Genomic DNA, 12,082 nt, shown 5'->3' on the forward strand with positions numbered 1-12,082 from the left:
TAGCTCAGAGGTAGAGCACCCCTGGGTTCAATCCCAGTAGCCCAATAAATGAATAAATAAATAAGCATTTAAATATGTAAATGTGTATTTAAGAACTGAGTTTGCCATTACCCATGATGACATCTTCCTTGGGAACTGCCCTCATCCACCATCACTTTGCTTTAGAGAGACACTGCTAAGTCCTAGAACCTCAACCCTGTCACGTGGTGATTCTGACCAACTAGCCACATGACCACGAACCGAACAAAAATACCGTCTGTTATGGTTTGGGAGAATATGGCTGTGGGGAAACTGTTCCCCAGGAACCTCTGCGAGGGTCCTGGACACACTGTCCCCCAACCCATAACAAAACCACAAACGACCAAAAACAGAAAAACCGCGGGTTCTTGTCCTAAGCTAAGAATAAATATGCATAGCTTGGACAGTTGCTGAAGATTTAAAGAAGTTTATTAAAAAGAAAGAAATACAGAAAATAGAAATACAGAAAATAGTTACAGCCCCATGCCAAAATGGCATGAGGGGGGAGGGTGGCCCGGGCCAACTCATCACTCCCAAGATACAGCTCGTGGACAGGAATTTTTATACCCATGACCTCCATCTTGTTTGCATAATTCTGAAGTAGTAAACGTCCCTGTAAGGTACCTCCCCTTACCCTGTAAGGTACCTCCCCCAGCAAGGTGTGGCAAGGTGTCTCCTTTCATGAAGGTCGACCCTCCTACCCTCTTAGCTGGCTTATCATGTAGACCTGTCTTTAGATAGAGACAGGCCTAGTTCTCCTCTCCTATTGACCTGTTAATCACCTTTAGCTAGGTTAATTTACATTGGAATAGTTGCCTGCTTTTAGGCAGAAACCAAGTCCTTGCACAGATTTGCCCCTCACCCAATTTCTGAAATATATTAATAATCATAGCTTTCTCAAATCTTCCTAGGCTATCCCCAATACTGGTACACTGTCCTTCCCAACAACACAGTAAAAACATTGATAAAAATTTGGGCTGTTTTGGGTACTTGGGATTGATGCAAAGGGATTCTATCTCTGAGATATATTCCCAGCCCCCCCTTTTTTTTGTGTGTGTGATACTGGGATGAGCCTAAGGCATTCTGCCTCTGAGCTACATCCCCAGCCCTATTTTTTTATTTTTAATTTGAAGCAGGGTCTTACTAGGTTGATGAGAATCTCACTACCTGCTGAGGCTGTCCTTGAACCTCTAATCCTTAAGCCCAGTTTATTCTTTATTTTATTCATCCACCTGGCTTTTTTTTGCAGAAGTGAGGATTGAACCCAGGGGAATTCTACCTCTGAGCTACACCCCTAGCCCTATTTTTCATTTTGAAACAGGGTCTCACTAAATTGCTGAAGGTCTCACTAAGTAGCTGAGGCTGGCTGTAAACTTGTGATCCTCCTCTGTCTCAGCCTCCCAAGTACTGGAATTACAAGCGTGCGCCACCACACTTGGCTTATTTTTTGTTATGAAACAGATTTCTGAGAGTCTAGTTGCAGAGGCTGTCATTAAACCTGTGATCCTCCTGTCTCAGCTGAAGGGTCCAAGAATTGCCCACCAACCCAAATATCGAAGGACTCACAAGAGATGTAAAATGCAAGCGAGGTTTATTGTGCTGCAGCTCTGTCCCAGCTAGCCAGGGGTCGAGACCAAGACACTAAATGGTCGAGGTTCAACCCCTCCCCACTCCACGCTCTGAATTTTATAACCCTAGGAGGGAGTGGTTACACACAAGGGAGTGGTTACACACATCAGAGACCGCCAAAAGTTCGAGCCCGCCAACCTTAGAATACAACCAATCAGATACAAGGACAAACAAGTACAACCAATAATTTTAAAACATGCATCCACACACGTCAGAGCCTGCTCTGCCTTTCCCACACACCTTGGCTGGGCCAGGCTTATCTCTGCACTGAAGAATCTGCCTGGAGAGTAGATTAGCCTGGCCTTGTTTGCCGAGAGATATGGGGATGGGGTCCCATTTACAAAGAGACCTTGGCCGGCAAGCTGGAGATTAGAGGCTTTGACCTTGTGGGTCCCCTACCCTCGTCCTTGAATCCTGCAACCTGGGCAGCTGGGCTTATGGATCTCCATTCTATTTCCAATCCTACCTTACTTCTCTATCTTAACTCTATATTTTAATACCTTATTTCTAATCCTAATATGGAAGAAGACTTCTCTAGTTAACTTCTAATACTGGGGGGAAAGCACTTCTTCCAGCCCGCTTTCCAGCACCCCTACATCAGCTTCCCAAGTATTGAAATCAGACACACACCACCATGCTCCGCTGGTTTTCATTTTATTTTTAACCAGTCTTAAACTGACAACTTACTTTCTCTTTCTTTCTTTCCTTCTTTCTTTCTTTCTTTCTTTCTTTCTTTCTTTCTTTCTTTCTTTCTTTCTGTACTGGGAATGGAACCCAGGGGCATTCATTCTACTTCCAAGCTATACTCCCAGCCCTATTTTTTTTAAATTATTATTTCTTTTGAAACAGGGTCTTACTTAGTTGTAGAGGACCTAAGTAGCTAAGGCTGATCACAAACCGTGATCCTCCTGTCTCAGCCTCCCAAAAGCTGGGATTACAAGTGTGCACTACCATGTCTGGCTAGTGACCTCAGATTCCTAAATTTTCTTACAAAAAAGAGATTTATGTGTGTGTGTGTGTGTGTGTGTGTGTGTGTGTGTGTGTGTGTGTTGGGGATTGAGCCCAGGGGCATTCTACCTCCAGGCTACAACACCCTTAGCCCTATTTTAGCTTTTTGTTTTGAAACAGTATCTTGCTAGGTTGATAAGAGTCTCACTAATTGCTGAGGTTGTCCTTGAACCTCCAATCCTCTGGTCTCAGCCTCTCAAGTACTCAGATTACAGGCATGCACCACCCTGCCTGGCATATATATATATATATTGTGTGTGTGTGTGTGTGTGTGTGGTACTGGATGTGGAACCCAGGGGCTTTCTACCTCCAGGCTATACTCCAAGACCTACTTTATACTTTATTTGTAAACAGGGTCTCACTAAGTTGCTGAGAGCCTCACTAAGTAGCTGAGGCTGGCTTCGAACCTGTGCAATCCTCCTGTCTCAGCCTCCCCAGTGCTGGGATTACAAGCGTGCGCCACCATGTCTGGCCTATGTTTTTTTATACCAGATCTTTCAAACTTTTTCATCTCTTGAATTTGTGGGTCTTCCTTTCTCTCTCTCAGACAGACAGACAGACAGACAGACAGACACACACACACACACACACACACACACACACACACACACAACTTCAGATGGGAAAAGCTAGTAACCGTGGTTGCCCAGATGTGGGCTCCGGACCAGGGTCTGGTGTCCAGGATGTTTCTTGGGGCTTGCGCCTGGGGAAAAGGAGGAGGTGGCCAGAGTGGACCCAAGGAGAAGCGCGGACTTTGAGGGGACAGCAGGGCTGGGCGAGGTGGCGCTTCAGCAGCTGGGAACAAGGCCTTCACTGATGAGGACCGCACAGCCCAGTTCAGCACCCGCCACACCCTGGGCTGGTTTTCCTCCTAGCGTCTGCCAGGACTCGTGTGTGCCTTAGACAGGGCCCTGCCGGGCTCAGACCACAGTCCGGCTGACTCTTGGCCCGGCCTAAATGACCATTTCAGCAGGATCTATATTTAATGGCCATTGTCCTGACAGATCACAACCCAAAAACCATCCCAGGGAAAGGCGTGTGTAGTCCGATGTCCCCAACATGTAAGATACATGGTGCTGGGCTGCAGGCGCCGTGGCTCATCGTGTGTAGTCAGATGTCCCCAACATGTAAATGACATGGTGCTGGGCTGCAGGCGCCCTGGCTCATCGAGGGGGCGCCCGGCTCTGTGGGGTGAATTTATTAACTTTGTCTTGCCTTAGTTCTCCACACCCGAGAGGCCCTGCGTCCAGCCTCCCCGATATTCTCAACAGTGCTCATTCTTTTGGGGTGTGGGTACTGGGGCTTCTGCTGATAAAAGACACACTCCCAACACTATTTTGAAACAGGTTCTGGATAAGTTGCTGGGGACAGGGCGTCTCCCTAAGTCATTGAGGCTGATCTCAAACCTGTATCCTCCTATCTCAGCCTTGACGGCTGGATCACTCCTCCCACTTGGTCACCACTCCCTGCTCCCTTCCTGTGTGTGTGTGTGTGTGTGTGTGTGTGTGTGTGTGTGTGTGATACTGGGGATGGAACCCAAGGCATTCTACCTCCAAGCTACACCTCTAGCCCTATTTTTTTTTTTTTAATTTATCTTAAAACAGAGTCTCCTTGAGTTGCAAAGGGCCTCACTAAGTATTAGCTGAGGCTGTCCTCGAATCACAATCCTCCTGTCCCAGCCTCCTAAATGCTGGGATTATAAGCGTGTGCCACCACGCCTGGCCCCCTCCCTTATCACCTGTTCATCCCTCCTACTGAGAATTGAACCCAGGGGCATTCTATTTCTACACCTCTAGCCCATTTTTAATTTTGTTGTATGTGGTACTGGTAATTGAACCCAGGGGTATTCCACCTCCAAGCTATACCCCCAGCCCTGTTTTTTATTATTTTGAAACAGGGTCTCAAAAGTCATGGGGGGGCTTTAGTAGCTGAGGCTAACCTCAAACCTGTGACCTTATGAATGACTTCTTCTCTTGCTATGAGATGGGGCCTGTCCCCAAGCTTCTGTTTAGGGGTTTTCTTCTCTCTCATTTCTCCCTCAGCCATCTTAGCCCAAGCTGAGATGCACCTCTTTCTCTCCTTATTGGACTCCTGGCACCAGGATGCCTGGGGCCACCCTTGGGGAGGATGCATTGCCAGGTGGGTTTGCCAACACAACGGTTTATCCCACAGCAGAAAGGAGAGGACCAGGGAGTGGGAAGGTCCTGCAGCTGACACAGGATTGGCTGGCCTGCAGGGTAGCACCTGCTAAGTCATCCAATGGTAAGGACCAGTGTGGTAAAGGCAACCAATGGGGAATGATGTCCACAGTTTTAAGGTGAGGATGGGTAGCTGGGCTTGACAGCTTGCCCCTGAGTTGGGCATGGGCTCTGTCCTTATTGAGTAACCATGACTTCCGGGTGCCATTATGAGCCCCTGGTAAACACTTCGGTGGTAAAAAAGTGAGCTAGCCTGTTTCTTTCAACATCAGGGACCAACAGAGGTGGAGTAGGCGCACACCTATCATCCCAGCGGCTCCGGAGGCTGAGGCAGGAGGATCACAAGTTCAGGGCTGGCCTGACAACTGAGACCCTGTCTCAAGATAAAAACTAATAACAAACTGAATATAAAGCTCCTGGCATATTCAAGAGTGGTAGAATGCCCCTGGGTTCCGCACCCTCCCCTGACCACACAAAGGACCGACAGGAGATGAGCTAAGGAACCCAGATTAACCTCCAGTCCAACATGCCTAAAAGCGAACACCCCATCGAATCCTTTCCCACCCTCCTCATGTCCTCTCCAGTTCCCTGAGCCTGGACCAGCCCTCCACAGAGTGGCCTCCACCGCCATCCCTCTGTACACCACGACACCAAGCTGCTGCCCTGGCAGGTTTCTCCTCTGTCAACCGCGAAGCCCCAACGCAAATCACTGCCAATGCGTCAGGCATGGTGGTGCACACCTGTAATCCCAGTACTTGGGAGGCTGAGACAGGAGGATCGCTGGTGGAGGACAGCCTCAGGAAGTTGTGAGGCTCTCACCAACTTAGTGAGACCCTGTTTCAAAAGGAAAATAAAATAGGACTGATGGTGTAGCTTGCCCCTGGTTTCCATCCCCAGTGCCATTTTGGACATTCTACCTCTGAGCTACATGCCCAGCCCTATCTTATTTTTCTTTTGAAACAGGGTCTTACTAGGTTGATGAGAGTCTCTACTTGCTGACACTGTCCTGGAACCTGTGATCCTCCTGTCTCAGCCTCCCAAGTAGTTGGATTACAGGTGTGTGCCACCACACCTGGTTTTATCTTTTGATTTTTTTTTTTTTTTTTTTGGTGTGGTACTGATGATTGAACCCAGGGGCATTCTACCTCCGAGTTATACCCCCAGCCCTAGTTTTTATCCTTTACTTAGCAAAAGGGTCTTACTGAGTTGCAAAGGGCCTCGCTAAGTAGCTGAGGCTGCCTGTGAACTGCGATGCTCCTGTCTCAGCCTCCCGGATGCTGGGTGCACCATCACACCCAGCTTTCTCTCTTGATTTTGAAACAGGGTCTCACTAAGTTGTGGAGGACCTCGTTAAATCGCTGATGCTGGCTTTGAACATGCAATCCTCCTGTCTCAGTCTACCAAGTCCTGGATTACAAGCATGAGCCACCATGCCTGTGGTTAAAATAGAAATATAAACCAGGTGTGACGGTGTATGCTTGTAATCCCAGAACTTGGGAGGCTGAGACAGGAGGATCATAGGTTTGTGGTCAGCCTTAGCTACCTAGTGAAGCCCTCCATAATTTAGTGAGACCCTTTTTCAAAATAAAGAATAAGAAATAAGGGTTGGGGGTATAGCTTGGAGGTTGAATGCCCCTGGGTTCCATCCCCCTACTGCAACACACACACACACACACACACACACACACACACACACACACACTCCCCAGAGGGACAAGGGATGTGGCTGGCGCTTAGAAAATAAACGCTCGTGGTGGTTTACTGGTGACCAGGGGAGCCATTGGGGCTGGAGTGGTCAGGGGCCACCGCGGGGGCTGCTGGGCCCCGTGCGCCGGCGGGCAGGGGTCTAGTCCGCGTCGCGGCCAGCCGGGGGCCGTCGGGGGGGCAGGCGGCTGGTCAGGTAGCGCACGGCCGAGCGCACGCCCTCCACCGTCCTGCGCTCCGCCGACTCCAGCGCCAGGGTGACGCAGCGCAGGGCCGAGCCGGTGCCCGCCGCCAGCCCCGAGGAGAAGGCCGAGCCGGCGCTGCCCAGGATGCTGGACACCGAGCGCAGGCCGGGGCCCTCGCTGCGCAGCAGCTCGGTCGGCGAGCTGCGGCCCGAGGCCAGGCAGCCCACCGCCACGCCCATGCCCATGGTGGTGTCGGACCACACCAGGACGTCGGCCAGGGCGCTCAGGGAGCCCTCGCCGCCGCCCAGCAGGCTGGTCATGGAGCGCATGTAGTCGTGGTCCTCGTCGGACGCGTACAGGTCGGGGTCCAGAAGCCTCCGGCCCCGGGCCTCGGCGCCCGAGGGCGAGGTGGGAGCACCGCCCGGCTGTCCCGAGGGCGAGGTGGGAGCACCGCCCGGCTGACCCAGCGAGGGCGAGGTGGGAGCACCGCCCGGCTGTCCCGAGGGCGAGGTGGGAGCACCGCCCGGCTGTCCCGAGGGCGAGGTGGGAGCACCGCCCGGCTGACCCGGCGAGGGCGAGGTGGGAGCACCGCCCGGCTGTCCCGAGGGCGAGGTGGGAGCACCGCCCGGCTGACCCGGCGAGGGCGAGGTGGGAGCACCGCCCGGCTGACCCGGCGAGGGCGAGGTGGGAGCACCGCCCGCCGGAGTCCGAGGGGAGGAGCGCGCCTGCGAGGTCCTGGGGCCATCGGCCGGATCCGCCGCCGCCGCCCGGGGCCCCTCGGCTTTGCGCTTGGCCATGTCGGGGAGGATGATGGTGAAGTCGGCCGGAGGGACCCGCCTCTCCTCGGGGGCGCCGGGCGGGCTGGCAGCACCCATGGCGGGCGGCGCCTCCCCACTCGGGGAAGACACAGGAAATCCCAGCTGCCTTTTGGAAACACTTGCTTTTGGTGGTATGTCCTCCCGATCCTCGGAATCATCTACGAAAGCCATGTGGCCCTGGGTGACCCTTGCCTCCGGAGCCCCTGGGTCCAGCTCTCGGTTTTGGGGACTCACGAACACCTGCAGGATACCCGGGCCTTGGGGCAGCAGAGCCGTTACCTCTTCCTGCTTCTCCTGGCTGTGGTCGGGGGCTGCTTCACGCTGATCCTTGTCTCCCGAGGTTGGCTCGGCCTCCTGGGTGGCCATCTTGAAGGGGGCCTGACCTACGGCTTGTGATTCGGTGGAGGCTGCAGGAGGCTCTGCGGAGACATCTGCAGGGGGCGGCACCTGACCTTGGGACCCTCCTGCTGAGCCTCCCCCAGGCCCGTTGCTGTCCTCCTTGCCCGGGGAGGCTGTGGAAGGGCCATCTGGGGGGTCACTGGTGGCTTTGGCCTCTCCCAAGGGCACGGTGTTCATCTAGGCCCCCTGCCACTGTGTGGTGGTTAGAGGTGGTGCTGGCGGCTCTGCTGGGCTGAGCTGTCCAGGTGGCTAGGTCACAGGGGACTGTGGGTGGCCGCTGATGTCACAGGCCCCAGCAGCACCAGGGTCTTGAGTCTCCCCTAGTGGACAGAGGCTGTGGGGGTTTATAGGCAAGTTGGCAGGTTTGTAGGGAAAGACACAGGTCTCTCAAAGGGTGGAGGCGTGTTTACAGGTGCAGCCACAGGGCCACAAGGAGTCATGAAGGCTGTCACTTGGGCAAGTGAGAAGGGCCGCGGATGTTGAGTTAGTATCAGTATTAATCAGGGATCCCTCCCACCCTCTCTTTGTCCACATGGGTGCCGTTGGACCCTGATTTAGCTGGTCTTCCTGCAGGGAATCTATTTCTAGCAGCAGAGAAAAAGGGCTGGAGCAAGGTAAGGGCCTGAGCAGATCCTGGTCATGGCTGTCAGACAGACAAGGACACAGGACAGACAAGATCCATCTTCTCCCAGCTCAGCAGGGCTTGGCGGGAGGTGCAGAGAGCTAAAAGTCTGCAGGCTCTGGGTGTCCTGAGAGGAGCATATACCCAGACAAACACACTTGTGCTTATCACCTTGTTAAGGTGGTGGAAGCCAAGCACAGTGGTGCACGCTTGCAATCCAGCATTTGGGAGGCTGAGACAGGAGGATCGCTGTTTGCAGACAGCCTCAGCTACTTAGGCCCTTTGCAAGCCAGTGAGCCCCTGTTTCAAAATAAAGACTAAAAAGTAGGTCTGGGGGTGGAGCTCAGAGGTAGAATGCCCCGGGTTCCATCCCCAGTACTGGAAAAAAAAAAAAAAAAAACTATGTGTGTGTAATATATATAGTATACACTTTTTTATACTAATGATGGAACCCAAAGGCATTCTACCTCTGAGCTATACTCCCAACCTGGTTTTGTTTCTTATTTGGAAACAGGGTCCCACTAGGTTGCCGAAAGCCTTGCTTAGTTGCCGAGGCTGGCTTAGAACCTGTGATCCTTCTGTCTCAGCCTCCAAGTATTGGGATTACAAGTGTGTGCCACCACCATGCACAGCTTAACTGTATATATTTAAGGCATGGGGCTTCGTGGTTTGTGTACATTAGATAATCACCACAGTCAAGTCACAGTCAAGTCCCAGGAGGCTGTCGGGGCCCCCGTGATGCTGGCCCAGTATGGAGTCTTCAGCGTGCTCGCACAACGTCCTTTTTAATCCTCACAGCTCTCGGTGCCGATTCTGCTACAGATGAGGAAGCCCAGGCCCTGCTGTCAAGGACGAGAGGCCCTTGGGAGCAGCTCAGAGCTCGCTCCCGCAGGCCCGTGGCCCGTCAGGGTGCGCCCCTCAGTGCCCGTGGCACTGTCTCTCCCCCCTGCTGTGATGGGTGCTGTTAACCGGGGCCACGGTGGGTGGGGTCTGGCCCCTGTGCTCCACTCCTGGGTGCTTGGACCTGGTGCTTTCCAGGGCTTTGCTGTCCCTTCCTGTGTGCCCCCATGGCCACCCCCACCCCACGGTGGGCAGTGCACAGGCCCAGCCTGGCCTGTCACTGAGACACTCGGGGGGACGTGGGGAGGCCCAGGAGCCCGAGGCATGGGACTGGCTGTCCCTCCAGGTGCTCCAGGCAGCTTTTCAGTATCAGCACTCTAAGGCCAGGACTCCTGATTCTAAGCGTTCCCTGAACTCCTGTTTCCTGAATATTTGAGAAACTAAACTGGAGAAACCCCGGCTGCAGGAGCAGGTGGCACGGGAATTCCACTTAGACCAGACACTGGGTTTGTTTGGAAGAAACCGTTTAATGAGCCCCATGGGGTGGGCGCTGGCCCCGAAAGGTGTTCTCAGTTCACAAAGGCGGGTGTTAGCCTCCAGCCGGTGTACTCCGAGCGCCTTTGTCTGGAAGGGGCTGAGTAGACCCCGCTTGCTGTGCAGGAGCAAGTGAGGACAGACAGGACTGTGAGGCCCCTGGGAAGTATGGGTGCTGGAGGCGGCCAGCCAGGCTGAGGCTGGGCTGCACTGAGCAGGGGAGAGGTCAAGCCTGCCTGGAGCAGAGCCCATGGGACTGGGGAGGACGGATAGCTCTAGAGAACATTCAAGGTGTTTGCATTAACTCTCCAAGGTAAGCCGGGCTTGGTGGCGCACGCTTGTAATCCCAGTACTTTGGAGGCTGAGACCAGAGGATTGCGGTTTGTGGACAGCCTCAGCTACTTAGTGAAGCCCTCTGCAACTTAGTGAGACCCTGTTTCAAAATAAAGAATAAAACCGGGCATGGTGACACAGGTTTGTAATCCCAGCATTCAGGAGGCTGAGACCGGAGGATCGTGGTTCGCGGACAGCCTCAGCTACTTAGTGAGACCCTCTGCAACTCAGTGAGACCCGGTTTCAATATAAAGAATAAAAAATAGGGCAGGGGGTGTAGCTCGGAGGTCAAATGCCTCCGGGTTCTTTCCCCAGACCCTGAAAAAAAAAATAGGGCTGGGGGTGTAGCTCAGAGGTAGAATGCCCCTGGGTTCCATCCCCAGTACCGCCAATAGATAGATAGATAGATAGATAGATAGATAGATAGATAGATAAATAATGCTCTCCAAGATAAAGCCCTGGCTTCCAGCATAAGAACAAATACGGCAGCCAGTTTGCTAATGCTTTTGCGTAAGGGCCCAGTTCAGAGGACTGCCCCTGGGGCCTAGAGGGCCAGTGGAGGGCTGAGTCTCAGAGTGGTGCTGGGTGACTGGTTAAGTGCTTGGAAAACACGGAGTTAGCGTCTCACTTTCACTTCCAGATAGACTGGAGTAAGAGAGGAGAGAGAGAAGACAGGCACTAGAAGGATCAGAGCCATGCAGGTTGGGGGACCCCTGTACTCAGGAGGCTGAGACAGGAGGATTGCAGGTTGGAGGCTAGCCTCAGCAGCTAAGGGAGACCCTGTTTCAAAATAAAAAAATAAAAAGGGCTGGGGATGTAGCTCAGAGGTAGGATTCCTGGGTTTGATCCCCAGTATGAGAGAATGAGAGAGAGAGAGAGAGAGAGAGAGAGAGAGAGAGAGAGAGGAGAGAAGATATTGAACATTTAATTTGGGGGAGGAAAAGGATACTGTAAATGTAAAAGCCAGTAAAGAAATAGCAAAGGGGAAAATAGACATAGCTTTAAAACATTAAAAATTTTAAGACCAGCCGGGCGTGGTGGCGCACGCTTGTAATCCCCGCGCTTGGGAGGCTGAGACAGGAGGATCGCGCAGGTTCGAAGCCAGCCTCAGCTCAGTGAGGGTCTAAGCAACTTAGTGAGACCCTGTTTCCAAATAAAATAAAATAGGTCTGGGAGCGTAGCCCAGAGGTAGAAAAGTCCCTGGGTTCCACCCCCAATGTTTACGACCAAATCATAAACCTAGAAAAAAAAATTCCTATATGATAAGTAAAATAAAAAATTAAATGCGAGTAAAATAAAAATAATGTGCGTACGGCGGAGTGTGAAAAACACGAGAGAGGTCCGGTACACATGGCATGTAAAGTTTTAATGGCACGGCTCTCCCGGGGATCAGGGCGAGGCACCGTGGGGCCCGCGCGCCTGTCCGAAGCTTGAGGACGCGGGCTCTCCTTTTAAAGGCATGCATCTCGCGAGATGGGGGTTTTACTCGCGGGAACGCCCAATTCTCGCGGGGGTTTCAGCCCCTCCCTTGCCCTGCAGAGGTCATGTGACACAAAGTCACATGAGTGCAGGACCCAACTTAACATTCCGGCCTTTTGATGGTAGGGATAATGGATGACGTTGGACCCTCTAGCTTCTTCCTGCTGTCAAGGGGCGTCGTCAGGGGCCCCAGGCCGGGAGGAGTCGGGAGTCCAGTCCCCCAGAAGGGGGTGCAGGTGGGTGCATAGCTGCAGTGCGAATTGGAGGTTACCCTGGACAGCTTAGTGATGTGCGCTTGAGGAGGCTTGAACAGGC

At 53.0% G+C, this 12,082-nt stretch overlaps 1 protein-coding gene across 1 annotated transcript; it reads right to left on the reverse strand.

The window, feature by feature from the left end:
• Window positions 1-6,699: 6,699 nt before the first annotated feature.
• On the reverse strand, window positions 6,700-8,136 carry TEX44 (testis expressed 44; the record flags this gene model as incomplete). The annotated part of the gene is made up of 1 exon (XM_080689301.1): window positions 6,700-8,136. The coding sequence occupies one exon, from the start codon at window positions 8,134-8,136 to the stop codon at window positions 6,700-6,702; it is 1,437 nt and encodes a 478-aa protein (XP_080545427.1).
• Window positions 8,137-12,082: the final 3,946 nt, after the last annotated feature.

This window comes from Muscardinus avellanarius, assembly GCF_963383645.1.
Source record: "Muscardinus avellanarius genome assembly, chromosome: 2".
In the NCBI taxonomy this organism is placed as follows: Eukaryota; Metazoa; Chordata; class Mammalia; order Rodentia; family Gliridae; genus Muscardinus; species Muscardinus avellanarius.